General features: G+C 39.1%; 1 protein-coding gene across 1 annotated transcript in view; it reads left to right on the forward strand.

The window, feature by feature from the left end:
• LOC120517779 (exostosin-1c-like) overlaps positions 1-17,483 on the forward strand; it is a 496,489-nt gene that overhangs the window by 355,559 nt on the left and 123,447 nt on the right. Inside the window, exon 3 of the mRNA XM_039740259.1 lies at positions 584-677. Within this exon, the coding sequence (XP_039596193.1) occupies positions 584-677 (94 nt within the window). The remainder of the gene's footprint in view (positions 1-583; positions 678-17,483) is intronic.

Raw genomic sequence — 17,483 nt, forward strand, 5'->3', positions numbered from 1 at the left:
AAGGTTCTGAATTTAATATTTTGCATATGCAAAACCACAAAGGAGCAATCTATTCTCAACTAGGATCTGGAATTTGTACCAGAAAATGCAGCCTCTGCAAGTGAATAGAAAGAAGCACATTTTCAGTCCATTAAAAATCTTAATGTTCTGTAGCAGACTAAGCACCTCCAAATGAGGGATGCATTTAACAAAGTAAAAGAAGCAGGGAAACAAAGGTGAAGTTGTTTTGATAAACAAGGAAAGAAATTTTTGATAAATGTTTCTGTAACAAATTATGTATCCTCCTCAACAAGTTTTTATGGTTTTTGCTTTTTTATCTAGTGATGTTTTTTCAGTTTTCAATAAGTACAATACAAATCTCTCAAGTTTGTTTCAGCCTATTGTTTTGTTTAACTTTTGCTATTATGGTGTAGATGCCAATGAATCCCTAAGTACATCGAATTTTGCCCACACTGAAAAACGCAATTTTAAAACTTAAACCATGCTATAAACCCTTCATGGGGTCACTATGTCAAAAATCTTTATTTCATTATACTATGAATAGCAATTCATAACACTTATAATCCTTTTTTGTTTCTTTCAGGTTTGACTACCTGGAGCTCCTCCACAATTCTACATTCTGTCTTGTACCCCGAGGGAGACGTCTTGGATCATTCCGCTTTCTTGAGTCTCTCCAGGTAGACCTCATTTTCCTTGTTTTTCCTTTGCTAGAGATAGATAGATAGATAGACAGATAGATAGATAGATAGATAGATAGATAGATAGATAGATATTGTTTTTATTTTAAACAGACCTTTATTAACAATTAGTACATAATTGCAGTCAAATTAACAGCCAAAATTCAACAACATTTAAAAATAACAAAGTTTTCCTACTCATACTTTAGCATTAGACATTCATTTTCTGTGGAACATAAAGCATCATTTACAGCCCAGATTTCTCTAAATACACCTAATTGATTAATTAGTTTAAAGTATGCAAATTCAATCTTCAATCTCCTTTGAAGAAGGACCTTAAACATTAATAGAGCATCAGCGGTTTTCAGATCTTTATCTCTATTTCTTTTCTTTTTCAGATCTTTATCTCTATTTCTTCTTGTTTTTAAAGTTGCCATCTTGGCCTGGCCTAAGAAAAAATTGCAAAGTAAACTTTCCCTTTTACAAATTCTTGACACAGACATTCCAAAAATATAAATGAGTTAATTAAATACAATTCCCAAATCCATTAACAATAAAGCAAGGAAATGCAGCAATGGTTTAAATCTGGTACAATACAGAAATAAATGATAAATTGGTTCTTTCTGAAGGCAAAATGGACACCAATCTGTTGCGCTGGCACCAATGGTTTTTAAGAATGAATTGGTGGCTACTGTACATGTAGAATCCCCCACTGCAGGTCCCCAACTCTTTTTTCAATGGGTTTATATAAAATCCTCCATGCTGGAGATGTCGTGTCATGGAGACACAGAGTGTTCCTCCAGAGGGTATCAGCCATCTCCTTCAAATGCATAAAATGTGATACTTTAAGGCACCTGTCATATAATCCTTTTTTGGTAAATCTTGGAACAAAATTCCATTAATGTGATTCATTTTTAAAATTGAGTTTTTAGGACTGATAAAATCTTTTACATTTGGTTTAATTGTAATGTCACATTTAGGAGGTTCTGCCTCTTTTATGAGATCTCCAGAGAAAGAAATCGTCACACAGGGGACCTGCAGCCAATTGCACTAAAGAGTCTTTTAGTTTGTTAATAAATGATCCCCCAAAATGGACAGACCTAATCTGAAGCTCATGTGCCACAGTTGCCTCAGACTTCAATTGGTTACTGATCTGATCGATAAAGTCAGTTACTTTAGTAAAGCCTTTGTTCATAAGCAGGGAGTTTAAACTGACCGAGTCAAACTCCAAGAATGGATTCCACACTATTCCAGAACACTGATTCCGTATTAATTCCCACTCTGTTTTCTTTTAATGTACCAAGTTAATAACATATTGTGGTAAAAAGTGGGCAGCTCAGACAGAGCCAATCACTTGATGTCAATGAAAAAGAGTTGCAAATCAAAATTAAGATTACCAACCCTATGAAAAAAAGTGAAAGCCAAACTCGTCCACAATAAAGGCTGAGAGGTGTACAAAAGACGCTGTAAATCAGTCAGCCTAAAAGTTTCAATTCTACACAGAATATCCACCAAGACCTGACCACCTTCATCTACAGGCAGATGTACCACACTGCGTTTAACCCAATGAATTTTGTCCCAAAAAATCCAGAAATATCCTCTGAATTTCTTTTAATAGCCAAATTGGAGGATCTGCACACCAAAACATTGAAGCAATTAAATTATTAATAATCAGCACTCTACTTCGAAAACAGAGTTTGGCGACCACCCATTTCCATTTCTTCAGTCTCCCCTGAATTTGATCAATGAAGCCCTCCCAGTTATCAGCTGTAGCTCCAGACTTCCCAATACAAATTCATAGATAGATAGATAGATAGATAGATAGATAGATAGATAGATATCTTTAACAAGTTTTAAGATGCAAATGTTTGTAATATTGATTCCAACATGTAGACAATAGACTGGGGATGAACTGATGGCAACTGTACAGATAATTAATATACTGTAGTCGCTAATGGCTCGCTGACAAAAGCCTGCAGAACAAAACAACACCAACAAAAGGATGCAGTGATAGATGTGTGGTGGAAAAACGCACAAAGCGACAAATAGACCCAGCCAGTACATGGTAACTGTACTAAGCTATTTATAATAACACATTCAAAACTTGCAAAACCAGACATAAAGCCCAAGGACAAAAAAATGCAGAAATAGAACCTAAACTGTGCAATTAATGGCTTCTTTTATGTGAAATTCCTTGCAAAAAGTGTAAATGGACTTTGTGCCTCATGATGATGTTCCACGATAATCTAGTGGTCTGCCATTTCTGGCAGCATACAGAAGGTGAGTGTGAGGAGCAGCCTCTGTTATGACCTTCGGTAGCTGAGTGAAGAACCAAAGTGAGGGTCCAGGAATGTCTGCACAGCTGGAACAAGTTAAGTGAAACTGCAAGCATAGGGACTGTCATGATGGATGGTGCCACAGGTTGGCAGGTGTGTGGCAGGCAATGGGTCACAATCATCCCGAGTGAGCATGGAGAAGGAACAAGGAGAATTAATACTCAGTACTCATGTGTGTATTTTGTGTTTTTGGTGGCGTTCCTTATACCCCTTTACAGCATAAAAGTTTGAATTGGTGCAGGGATTCAGCCGTTCTCCTGTTCTGTAGTGAGTAAAGCAATAAATATACTCTTTTCTCTGAGAGCTCAAAGTGCTCACCCAGCATTGGTGAGTGTGGTATCTGTCTGTCTTTCTCTTTCCTGTCTCTGTGATCATTACAGTGTTTGCCACCAGAACAAGAGGGATCTAAATCAAAATATATCGCTTAGTCACCACCTGCAACAGTCAATTCTGTCATAGGAGACGGGTGCCACATGTTACCTTTTTGTAAGGTACTGCTCATACAGTAATATGCACTACGTTTTCCACAGTGTTTTTTTATTTCATTTGCATGGATTAGTGTGGTCTCTTCATTTGTGTTTGATGTTATATGTTTTGTAATGTGCATTTACTCATGGCTCTATAAATTGCATAGTGCAGTGACCCTTTTTCTATTTGTCACTTTTTTGTCATCATGCTTTGTCATCCTACATTTGGTAATGCTGCTAAACAGTATATTCCCATTGAGTGTGGGATTTCTTTTGTCACCAGCAGTGTTGTTGTCTTATTTATTCTGCTAATTTCTTCATTATCTGATAAGTAAAGAGTAGAACACAATTCCAAATTCTATAAGGCACACCAAACCAATTCGGACCTGTTCATATTAGAATATTAGAATAATCTGGACAAGAAGAGGCCAGTCAGCACAACAAAGCTCCCCAATCCTAGCCATTGAATTGTTCCAAAATAACATCAAGTGAAGTTTTGAAGGTCAATGAAGTCCTACTGTCTGCCACACTGCCTGGTAGCTTATTGCATGTGTCTATGGTTCTCTTTGTAAAGAAAAACTTCCTATATTGCTGTACAGTGAACCCTCGTTTATCACGGTTAATCCGTTCCAGACTCTACCGAGATAAATGAATTTTTGCGAAGTAGGATTCTTTATTTATAAATCGAATATTTTCTCAGTTAGAATATAGAAAACCTGTTTACAACCTTCTAAATACGTTTTCTAACATAATTAGAGCCCTCTAGACATGAAATAACACCCTTTAGTCACCATTATACTCGTATTACTCAATATATTAGACAAAATAAGAGAAAATAAGACATTTTAGACGTTACAAATATCATATTACTAGGCGCACTCGCCTTTTAAGGTGACCAACTTTTATCCTCAATTTTTGTGCGCTCCATGTGTACTTTAGGCATATAAGTGTAGGGAATGAGAACATCAAAGTGCCCACTCATAACATCTCCCGAAAACCTACGTTTTTTTATCCCCTCGAGTGCCTGTCCAAAGTCGTACAATGTCAGCCCGAATCTGTACCGCTAAAGACGGAGTTTCATGCACTAAATAAGCTATAGATGAGAATAAGCAAGCACCATCTCCCCTGATATTTACTACACAGTGAGGCATTTGTACTCCATCAACATTAATTATTTCCAGAGACATAATTTTGTCTATTTTTCCAGCGTATCGCGCACAAAAGCAAGGGAACGATGAGAGCACCAGAACTCTGCTCACATCGCCGCGCGCGCACTCAAGCCGCAAGTAGTAAGTCTGTAATAAGCGGAATACCGCTACGCTTTGCACTCACGGGACGGAAGGACAATCCCGAACGCTTTTACATAGTAGATTAATATACTGTACATTTAATTACACACAACCACTAACCTATGAAGGCACGACCTCAGTAGGAGAGTCTTCAGAGGTGGTGCAGTATCTTCAGCAGGTGCGTTGTTGTCTTTTTCCGCTGAAGAAGTACTAGGAGTAGGCAGTGGGTGTCTGGGTGCGTGGCTGAAGAACATCTTGATAGGCAGTTGCTGGCGCTGTTTTTTCATATGCGTGAGGAGGCTTTTGTAGGGTATTGCCATCTTTAATCATATCCAAGAGTTTCACCTTCTCCTGGATAGTAAGCATCTTCCTCCAGCGCTTAGTTTTATTGTCAGAAGGCTTAGAAAAAGCAACACGTTTAGGAGTCATCGTAGGGCTTAGATAAAAGTTCTCGGAAAGCGCATGCGTAGTGACGTAAGCGTGTATGACAAAAAAATCGCGATAGAGTGAAGCCGTGAAAGTCGAAGTGTGATATAGCGAGGGATCACTGTATATTAAACAGTGCGTCTTTACGTTCAAAGAATACTCTACTCAAAAATGATATTTTTTTTAATCTTTAACTAACTCTAAGTTGTTTGTAGTGATATAAAATGTTTTAATCTTGTGTTTTACCAGAGAATGAAAATCACTAAGTTTATGATAGAACAGGACTGATTATGAGGCCCAGTACTGAACAATAAGTAATAATATTAAAATGTCCATGAATAAAATCTCAAATTAGTTGTTTCACATAATCCACGTCATTTATCCAATCATATACTCACAATGTCCAAAATGTATGCATATTTTGTTAAACTATTGTTAAATAAATATGAATGGAAAGTGATTTCGAGCCTTTGAATTGGAAGTCCGCCTCTCCCCTTCATTTGCTGGTCAGGGGCCCTGTCTTCAATTCAAAAGCTCAGTCCCATCTACACACACTTTTCTTTCCAGATCTGTCTATGTTGTTATGATATTTATATTTTTATATACTTTTTTAATATACTTTGTTAATCCCCAAGTGGATATTGTCTTTTTGCATGACCTTTACATAGATGCAAACTATGATATCTTGATGAGTTGAAAAATATTTAAACAGAAATGAAAATGAATTACTATTACTGTGCCAAGATAACTATTTTTATAGTTGAAACCATGCTCCTAATGTTTAGGTTGTTCAGACCTGTCGATTTTGTGAAATGTTTATTTTCCCCTTGATTTCTGTGCGGAGCTGAAGGAATTAATATGTGTCTGCTTTCAGTGCCTTAGGGTCTGGGGCCCAACAATCAATACATGAAACTCACCTTGTGAAGGATACGGAGCTGAGCAAGAAATGACAGCTTCTTTGGTGCCCAGTGTCTTCACTGATATTATTTTGGATGTTCACTTGTGGGTGTCCTACTTAAACACGGCCCTTAAGTGAATTCTGCCTCGGGGATTTTCAGCTCTTCTAGGGAGGTTAGAGCTCCTCTGGGACTGTTGGCAGTGTGAGTGCCTCTAAAGCAGAACAGTGTGTTCTGAGCACTCAGCATCACCAGGAATTCACAAGTAAATGACATGATGACATACAATGCACTGTTTGAATAGATAAACCACTTTGGCAAAAAAATAGATCATCATAATCCTGAATATGAACTAATATTGACTTTATTTTGAACATTTTATCCCATTCAATGCAATTCAGCAAAGCATGTGATTTTTTTTTTTGCTGTAATCCTCAGTTGTGTGCTGATGCTTGCCAGCATCAAAAACACGGATTAAATCTTACTTAGAAGCCTTCACATGTGCACTCCCTTGAAATATGAAGTCGTTTTTTAGAAGAACAGCTGTTGCTGTTGATGGTTTCAATTTTTACTTCTTCAAGTACTTTGGGTTTTCCTCCCACATCCCAAAGTCGTGGAGGTCAGGTGAATGTGCAGCTATAAATATAACATGACTTTTTCAAATCCAGTTTTTATTAAATAAAGTCTGTTTCGGCAGCATTCACAAGACAGCACTGGATTGGACACCAGTCTATCACACATGTTGAGTCCATAAGGCAGCTGTGCTCCCCTCTAAGTGTCACCAAGGTGCCCACACTATAAATACATAAAGTAAAGTGGTGGATGAGTGTCCATGAGTGTGCCCTAAAAAAGATGCAGCCAGTGTCAAACTACATGACTTCTAGTCGATGGAAATGTTAGGCTTGACGAATGCAGTTGATGATCTTGTCACTTGAGGAAATCAGATTACATGACTAGTAATCACAGGAGATGACTGTTGTGATGTAAGATTTTGCATATAACTTGATACATTTTTTGTATGTCTTTATTTGTAACTTAGGCGAAGCAATGTAATTTAGTGTTACTTTGGTGAGAGGCATTCGTGTTTGCCCCCCATTTACGAATTTTCTTTGTAATTTTACGACAGGATTTGGGGGATTTGTCTTAAACCAGTTTGGCAAATGTTTCTTTGCTAAAGTCTTTCTCTCATCCCCCACACAAAGCCAGGTTAGCTTAACATATGGTCTTGGGGGGGGTTGCAGGTGTTAAGATGTACTATTTCCCCCATTGGTCTGAGATATGGCTGTCTGGATTGGCTGTAGGGGTTGGACAGAAAACCTATAAATTTGCTTGCTCAACCACATTCTCTCTCTCTAACCAACATATGATGAAGAAGCATCTCTCTTGCTAACCTGTGATGATGTAGAAGTATCTTTCTCTTGCTAACAACTGAAGAAGACCATCACACCATGAACTGAAGACAACACAATGAAGAGCACAGCTTCAGCCATATTGAACAGACATGTGGCTAAAAGCTGAGCACCAATGATGCCTTGACTAGAGACATTGAGTAACTACAAGTCTGTGTGCCACCTGAATTACACATCGCCATTTTATCAGGTTGTATGGTTGCCAATATTCAAATGTACTTTGCATTTTGTTATTATTTATGAATATTATCAGTAATACATTATTTTATGTGTAACTTAACTCCTGCTTGTCTTTTTATTACATCTAATTACCTGAGGTTATAGATATAAAAGGGAAGGTGGGGATAAGTTATAAACAATAATACCTTATAAACAGTGGTAAATCTGTGAGATTAGGCATTCTAAGGCTACATATTAATAATATAATAGGGGAAAGTAGAGCAATATATATATTACTCTACCAAGATAAAACAATGACAAATAATGGCAATGTCACATTAGACGGCTTTTCATTCATAGCCTTCATTATGCAGTTGTGTAACGCGGCATTCACAGAGACTCACTCTGATAAAACAACTCAGGTTCGATTTTTCTTTAGTTGTAGGGGCGGTCTCAGTGCGCATGAGAGCTGACAACCAATGAATGCTCACTGGGGCATACAGTTAATTTACAGCAGCAATGGGTGTTTTGGACCTCAGAAACAGAAGAGAAGCTCATCTGATGCCTCGTGTTTTATGTTCCATGAAAGAATGGAAAAAGAAAGAAATGTGCTGAAACTGCAGCTGAACTTGCCATACCTGTTAACCCTTCGTACAATACTAGTCACGTCAGGCTGACACAAAAAGGGCCAAGCACAAATATCACAAAGGGCCGCCCTCACAACATAAGACAGAATCAAACCTGTTTTAAACTTGGCCTGATAAAAAACATTTTGATTTTGCTGGGGCAAGTCAGGGACTGATTGGATTAAGTCACAGGGGATGTCAGACTACACAAGCGATGATAATGAAAGCCAACAGTGACTGCTTCAGACTTACTAAGATTATGAAAATCAAGTTGGAAGAGTCTTGTGCTGCGACATGCCCTTTAATTTCCAGTTCTGGGTTGATTAGATGAATGTAAATATACTGTAAATGTTAAGGTTCTCATAATGCTGAGCAAAGTTTCTGATTGAACAATCTCCATTCAGTAGTACTTTTTCAAAGAAAAAGTGAGAAGAGCACTTAGGAAATTAAACTAATGAATGGAATGTGATCTCGGTTTGTAAAAAGGTTCTCTTTCCTCAGAAGTGAAGCACGCAAAAGAGCCCACTAAGCACTTCACCTCCATCCGGCACACAAGGCCTATGCTGCATGCAGCTATTCTTGTAACCCATGTTAATGCTGCAGGTTTATATTTCACACTTAGTAGCACCACTAATGGCTTTATGAGACTCGGCCCATGACACTGATTTATTTCATTGTTCCAGTTGCAGGTGGAAAAAACAAGAAGAAGAAAAAAAAACTAGCCAGATATAACCTCATTTTCAGCTGAAATAATGAAATGAAACTCTTACTGCATCTATTATGTCTGCAGTTGTTTAAAACTTTATAGAAATTAGTTGGCTGGAGAAGCAGATAATAAGGTCATGCATTTCAAATCTCAACCACAGGCTCAGTTTCAGGGTTACACGACATGTCTCATTGGTAAGTTGACTATCACCCTTGCCATTTAGCTTCTTCTCTTGTGAAGATGACGTCATACTGTTATGCGCCATATGAAGGTTATTAGAATCATTTTAAGTCAAGTGTGGTAAACCAATAAATCATTCACAATAAAGAAAAATGATGATAGACCTTTGCAAGTCCCTGTTTACTCCTGGTCTGCAGCCTATAGATGAGGCTGCAAAAGCCTGACTCTCTAACCGGCCCTATGCAAGCTTAAAGTAAGCTCCTACCTGCTCATGCTATGTAGCTCTTAAAAACTTATTGGACACAATGCAACCACAAGAGGAATAAATAAGCTCTGAAAATAAGGAGCAACTAGAAGCCCAAACTAGAATGGCACACCACATCAGTTTTCAGTTGAAGAGCTGCAAGCAGCAATGCAGGTTTACTTTCCACGACTGACATCACAGTTTTACAAATTGATAAGCTACAATGTATACGGAGGCCACCAGCCACTAAGAATATCACACGTGAACACTCTGGAAATGGTCACCAACTGCAAAACTGAAAAACAGCTGGGTGATTCAATGACACAGTCACTGGGAAAGATTAAAAAACGGTGCAAATAACAGAAGCAACAGAAAAAAAAATTCAAGTGACGAGTTTCACCAGCTACCTCACAGCAGCGTTGGACTGCTGGATATTAACTTTGTGTAAGGTTCCCAAAAGGTTTGTTTTTCCTCTAGGATTTACATCATTTTAGAGCTGTTGGTTCACTATTCTCCATTGCCCCAAAGGCTTTGAACTTTGGCACTGGTCATATGTTTGTACCTTGGCAGACTTGTGATTTGCAGACTGTCTAAATTAGGTGAATGTACTGTGAGTGTGCAGCTCTAAGCCAATTGTCTCTGAAAATAAACTTTCATCAGGATAGTGAATGAAGTGTGATGTTGCCTCAAAGCACCTGCACTGTATTTTGATCCTTGAGATGACTTCTGGTAGAAGTTTGCATGTTCTTCTTGTGTTCATGTGGGATCCTTTAACAGTCCTCAGACATGATGTTTGGTTGAGAGTCATTTCTGTATGAGGTAGTGTGCCTTGGTACCTTAGTTAGCAGCCATTGATGCCGAGGTAGACTCTGCCTTTCCACAACCTTGACCAGAAAAAACAGTGACGAACTTGAATGAATTACCGTTATCCAATTAGAGGAACAATTAATGGAAGACAAAAGAAAGCTTTATAATATTTCTTACAGGTGCCACACTGGGAAGCGAAATAGCTTGTCCAGGGTTACCTGGTAGGACACACCAATGCTAGCAGAGCCCAGATCTATACCTTCCAAAAGACTTTTGATATAAATATGTAGCTTCCACCTGATGGTGGGTTAGAAGTTGAAAATGACATGGAAACCTTATGAGTCTAATTTCATTTCCGCTATGTCAAACTACCGCTGAGAGAATCAGTGTCCTCGGGGAAGTAAATGGTTGTATATTTCAGTAAGGGGTGGGAGAATACAAAAAAAAATATGTTGTCACTAACACAACAGCCAACACAAAGTAGCTAATCTGTCTTTAAATTAAAAAAAACCATCAGTTTGAGATTTGAAGGTCCATAAAGTCCTCCAATCTACTATACTACGGGCAAGCTTGTATCTTTGGTCCTCTGTGTAAAGAAAAGCTTTCAAAGGTTTCTGTGTAAATGAAGCCTTAACCCTCCTGGATATGCACTGCCGTGTTCCCATGGAAGAACTCATGTAAAGTAACAGCTGGCATTCACTTTATCGATTCCCTTCATAATTTCCAACACTTCTATCATGTCACCTCTTAACCTCCATTTTCCTAAACTGAAACTCTCACTATTTCCTCATAGCTCATACCCTGCAGTGCTGGAAAAAGCCTAGCAGCTTGTGACCAGAGAATATATCTTACAATAATATTTTGCAATAGTATTTTAGACAGCATTTCATTTCTTCTGAGAAGCAGAGATTGTCAGGTAAAATTCCACAGCATGAAACTGTGGACATGACCAGTCCTTGAACCTCTCTCAGGTGACTAGCTAACCAGAGTCCTCACCCCTTATTAAAAAAAAGCAAAACAGAAACAAACAGGAGACAGGGAAATGTATTTATGACATGCACCTGCAATCAAAGTAGGTCAGTTCAGACTCTTATGTTTAGGGAGAAGTGAATTGCAATGTGCCACGGTCTCCTGTCACACACTAAATTGTCTTTGAGCCCTGATTTTTTTTTTGCTTTTAAATGACTGCCCACCTTGACCATGGTGTAGGTGTTGTCCATCACTCATCACTCCTTTCAGCCAATCTAAAGTGCTAAGGTTACAATGTGCCCTTCTGCTTTCTTGTTAGATTTTTGTCAGTTAACGGTTTCAACAGATTTGTAGTGCTGTGAAAGATGCAATTAAACATAAAGACTGCAGTGTTGTTTTATTTAAGTAACTTAGAATGTCAATTTGTAAATACCAGGCTACACCTCTGACTAGCCAATAAGAGGATGTTTTGAATTGTAGGCATCCCTATTAGACATTATCTCAAGATTCTACACCGAAGGCGGCAGATTTTGTTCCCACTTCTGACTCACTGCATGACTCCGAGCAAGTTGCTTCATCTTTCTGTGTTCCAACTGTGAAAAACTAAAAAAGTAAATAATTAGTCTGAAGATGTGCTGTATGAGGTTTTAACAGGTGAGAAGAGGGTGCTGGAAGTGAGACGGAACCACCTTATGGCATGTCAGTGGTGGGTAAGCACGTAAGGTAACACATCTGATAGATAAAGACAATGCTAGTTAAGGACTAAGAGAAGAGTGTTGTTGCCCATTTGCTTTCTTACCTTAAGGCCATATCATTTCACACATTGCTCCAGTTGCTGACTTAATTTACATACAAATTTGAGCATTTTGTGGTCCTGTAATATTTCCACCTGCCCCGTTATTCTTTCTAAGCAGGACATCTCAGTTTAGCTACTCACTCTCTCTCCTCCTCACTTCAGATTCAATTTTGTCGCTGTCTGTGATGGCAGCTGTAGACCCCATCACTTCTAAGGAGAGCATTAAAATCACTTCCAGTATCAGGGGATGCCAGGCTAGTACTCCCTCTACTGGTTGTGCTGATCTTTCTGTGTTCCTCAAATCGTCACATCTACCAGTTTGACTCCAGGCTCCCATTTCTGTTTCAGGGACAGCATGGTTCTCACACATTCATTTCTGAGATTGCGTGTCTTATAGCGGCACCTCACTCACTCACTCACACTCTCTCTTTCTCTCTAAAGGAGGACCAGAAATTCCTGACAAAACCTTGTCACCTTCCCTCTAGTGTCCTGAGGGAGTCAAGGCTGCAATTCTCCACTTCAGTTGATGGTTCCCCTGCCTAATGCTAGAGTGGGACACACATGTAAGGGATGCTGACCTAGAATGACACTTATGGCTGCCAACTTTTGTCTAGGGCTCTACCCCATGATATTCTGGTGGTAACTTTGCAATCTCTCAATATACACAGTAGATGCATTATTGATATAATAAGAAACGTTTCAGCATTAGTGTCAGATTTAGCGGTGTTAAAGCAATTCTTTACTCTCCAGAGAAAACACTGAGACACAGCTGTTTACTTCACATATTTTAGTGGGTTAATGGGCACAAAGTAACATTTAGTCTGAGAGTTGTCTTAAGGTTTGCCAGAATTTGTAGACACACTGGTACTCCTAATGTAGAGGACCCTTGAAATTCAAGGATCACTGCAATAAGTCAGACAAGATGGACAGCTTTTAATCAAAGGCTCCAAAATTTTTTACTGGTCTCTGTAACATTTTATTTACCTATCTTATTTAACTATAATGATCATAATAACAATAAATACATGCAGTACGTTGACTAACGCATTTATTCAGTTCAGGGTTGTGGAGATCCATAATTCTGGATTGGATAACAGTCAACTGCAGAGCACACCGTCTACATAGCCAGGTCCAGTTGAGAGTCGCCATTTAACTTAACTTGTTTGTCTTTGGTATGTGGGAGGAAAATCAAAGAATCTGGAGATAATCCCATAGCAGACATGTAGAGAATGTGCCAGCTCCTCACAGACAGTAACCAGGGGCCGCATGCATAACGCCGTGCGTAGAATCTGCACTATATCATAACGTAAGCACAAAAGCGGAAATGTATTTACGCACAAAAAAATCCAGATGCATAAATCTATGCATTTGCCAACTTCCACGTTCCTCCACTACATAAATCCCAGTCAGCATGGAAATTAACGCACGTGCACGCGCCTGCTGCCCCACCCCAACTCCTCCCAAAATTCCGCCTCTTTGAATATGCAAATCAATATAAATAGCCCTTAAGCTCAGTGTTCTGTGAAAAGGCAATGGCAAAAGTACGAGAAAAATAGAAGAATTTCAGCGAATACCAAGTGGAGGCAAAGAAAAACGTACTATTTGTTGGTTTAAACAGTGGTATAAACAACAAAAGGAAGTTGATCGAGTGACATAGCGTGTCGGAGTTGTCAGATATGAAAGTCGCCATGAAAAGGCGAGTCGTAGCCCACCGTCTGAGTGTCATATGAAAGCTTATTAGGGTACAGACAAAAAAAAGGCACAGTGTGAAAAAAGCACGAAATGTCAACTGTAATCTCTAAATTTCCAATTTAATCACATAGTTTATTTTGTCATTAAAGTAAAACATCATAAACTTCATCTTAAAATCGTTTAATTTACTAGTTTCTCAAATCCCATCGTAACTAAAGAAGCACGTTAAATGCTTTGTTTTGCATTTGATCTTCTATGTGCTCTCTGTGTGTGAATCACTACGTGCTTGCATTCTTTCTCTTCCTCCGACAGGACACAGAATCCATTACATTCGTAATATTACAGCTCTCTGAATAATTAAAATACTGAAATGTGTACATGATATTATTTTCATGACGATAGGAGTTAAAGAGTGTTATTAAACATGGGAACACCATGGCGCAGTGATTGCTCATGTCTTACGCCAGATGCTTGCAGTGCCATGTGCAACCTTTGATGAAATGCTTTATTGTAGCAGTACTGTCTCTTTCAAACGTACTAACCCCCAATTCCTTTTCTTTCTCCAAATAACCAATCGCCATACAATCAGCTCTGTAATAGACGTTAAGCCATCTGTAAGCTCAGAATGCCGATTCTTCAAAACTTTTAAGGAACATTGAAATATCTTCGTAATTTTTAATTATTCTATCCATCTATCCTTCCTGTGTCATGCCAGCCACAGCAAGAATACAGCGTGAGGCAGGAACAAACCGTGAACAAAGCTCAAATTACTTACTAGCGCTGTGGCACCGTGTAGTTAAAGTTATAAGGATATCGTCATCATATGTAAATACACGCTTTATAAAGTGGCTCAGGTTGTGCAATATTATAACTGTATCGCAAGTTTACAGTGAGGTGATTGTACTTATAAGTACAGACAGTTCTACAAGGAGCACTTGATGGACTGATGGAGTGCGTTTAGAGTTCTTGGGATGAAACTGTTTGTGAACCGCGAGGTCTGAACAGGAAAGGCTCTGAAGTGTTTGTCGAATGAGACCAGTTCAAATAGCAAATGGCTTAGGCAGCGTGTGCTTGATGCTGTATACCGATAATTCTCTTTCCGATCAGCTGCTGCACTCCTGTGATTTACACTCAGATACAGTGATATAAATACTCCGAGTGGTGCAGTGAGAGTAATATGGAAAAAGATGATCCGATGTGGCAACCCAAACAGAAGCAGCTGATAGAAGAAGAAGAAGGTGCAGTGAGAGTAACAACGCTAAAGCAGCTATTGTATTTAGAATAGTTTGACCATTCTGCGGACCATTATATTGTTACAGGTTAATTACAATCAGATGCATTAAACTAATAAATAATATGCGGTTAATTTCAGTGTATTTATAAAGCCGTGTCAGGGATGTGGATCTGAAAAAGAAAGGGAAATCACGCAGGAACAGTAGCACTGCTTTGATGCTGGGTGCCACCAGTCTGCAAAACCAAGCGCAGAACTTGCGTACAACAGGGTATGAGGTACTGTGGAAATGTGCGTGGCTTTACGCCAAGTTTAGGTTTTATACATCGCGATTTGAACGTGGAAGCGTTCTTACGCAACATTTGTGTGAGTACGCACCATTTATACATGATGCCCCAGATCTTTACAGCACATGCAGTAACCACTATAAAACCAAAAATAATTCTTACAATAATAATAAAATAATTCATCAACTCATTGTGAAGGATGAACCAATGTCCCAGCCAGGATGGACCCTGTTCCCTTGCCCTTGCCCAAATAGTAAGTCATCCTAGAGGAAGCTCAGCGACCTGCCTGGATCAGGACCAGGAAGGACATTGCTTCAAATACTACACCAGTGCCACATTCCCAGCAGCCATTGAGGAAAGCATTCATTGGGCTTGGGAGGTTGGAAGGACAGGACAGTGGGTGATTGCCAGCATCCCACCATAGATAAGGCAGTCGCATACTGATGAGCCTCAGTATGGATACCCACAGGACAATGTGGAGCTACCCTATCATGTTCTGTGTATCATGAATAGTGTGGTCCTGCCTGACATGGCAGTAGTACCGAAGGTACTAGACTGAAAACCTGAAGTACTCCTGGTTCCGGAGTTAAAAGCCCTCCACTTTGTCTGGGGAGTCAGAGTCAGGAGAGGATTGACAATATTCTCCTGGGTGGAGTGAAGAAGATTAGAGGGAATTAAAGGAAGGACTGAAGAAAGTACAGGGAGGAAACCTGTAAAGAGGTACACTTTGGTTGTTAAAAAAAAGAACTGAATTTGAACCCAGGACTGTGTCTGCGCTGTCTGTCTGGGGTTTGGGGCTCAGTCCTCCTCCTACAGGCCACACCATTAATCAATTTTATCCTCCTTTAGAAACTGTTCTGATAGCATCTAGCACAAGGAAAGAACCAATCCTAGATGGGATACCATTTTATTTCAAAATATTAGAACATTAGAAATGTTTTGACGAGAACAGGCCATTCAACCCAGTAAGTTTGTCAATCCTTTTCACCTCAATTGCCCAAAATAACATCACGTCAAGATTTGTAGAATCATAAAATCCTGCTGTCCACCGCACTACTTTGCAATTTATCCCATGTGTCTAATGGCTCTTTGCATAAAGAAAACCATTTATTTGAAATCTTCCCTTAGCAAGTTCCCAACTGTGTCCCAGAGTTGTTGTTGTAGAATTTATTTTAAAGTAATGAATGGCATCTACTGGGCTAATTCCTTTTTGAAATTTTGAATGCTTCAATTATGTCCCCACTTCCCTCTTAATCTCCATTTTCTTAAACTAGAAAGGTTCAACTCCTTTAGTCTTTCCTCATACTTCTTATTCCTGGTATCAGCCTAGTTGCTCTGCTTTGGATTTTCTATAGTGCTGCTATATCTTTTTTGTAATATGGAGACCAAGACAGAACACAGTACTCCAGGTGAGGCCACAGTAGTGCATTATATAACTTACGCATAAATTCCCGTGTACTCTGCACATCGTGCTATATTATATAATATCCTGTCCTTTTAACTCTCTTGACTGGTTATGCACACTGCCTTGATGTACAGTAGATAGTGACGAGTGCATTATGACTCCAAGGCCCTTCTCAAAAGGGGTATCATCAAGTTCCAGACCTCCCATTGCATATTCATATGTAACATTTCTATTTACATTTACTTACATTAAATTTCATCTGCCTCAAGTCTGCCAAGGGCTTTGTAGGTATCCAAGACCCTCTGTAATAGTTTACCTGATTCTAGCATGCTGTTACACTCATACATACATACACACACACACAAACACACACACTTTTACATGGCAAATTTAGTGTCACCAAATAATTGAACATAAAATTCCTTTGGGAGGAGGAAAGAAAGCCTGGGTAACCTGAACCAACACAGACACAGGGAGTACATGCTGTGGGAAGTGCTGCTTTCTAGATCTCCAAAGTCATGGGGTTCACATCCTGATCCTGGCTCTGCCTGTGTGCAGTTTCATTGTTCTGCCCGTGCCTTAGTGCGTGTTTCTCTGGCTTCTTTGGTTTTCTTCTCGAATGAGGTCAATTGGCTTCTGTTATTTGATCCAGGTTAAGTATGTGTGACTGTGCTCTGGGTTGGTTCTTGTCTTATGCTCGACATTCCACATGACCCTGAACTTAACAAGGGGATTGATGGATGATAATCTTAATGGTGATATGCTGTTCACTAAATGAACCTAACTTTATTCAATTGCCACTAATGTTCCATTTATTTTCATATATTTCACTTACTGTAGACAAGTGTGGTATAAATTCACAAGTGCATCATAGTGAAAGC

This window comes from Polypterus senegalus, chromosome 17, assembly GCF_016835505.1.
Source record: "Polypterus senegalus isolate Bchr_013 chromosome 17, ASM1683550v1, whole genome shotgun sequence".
In the NCBI taxonomy this organism is placed as follows: domain Eukaryota; kingdom Metazoa; phylum Chordata; class Cladistia; order Polypteriformes; family Polypteridae; genus Polypterus; species Polypterus senegalus.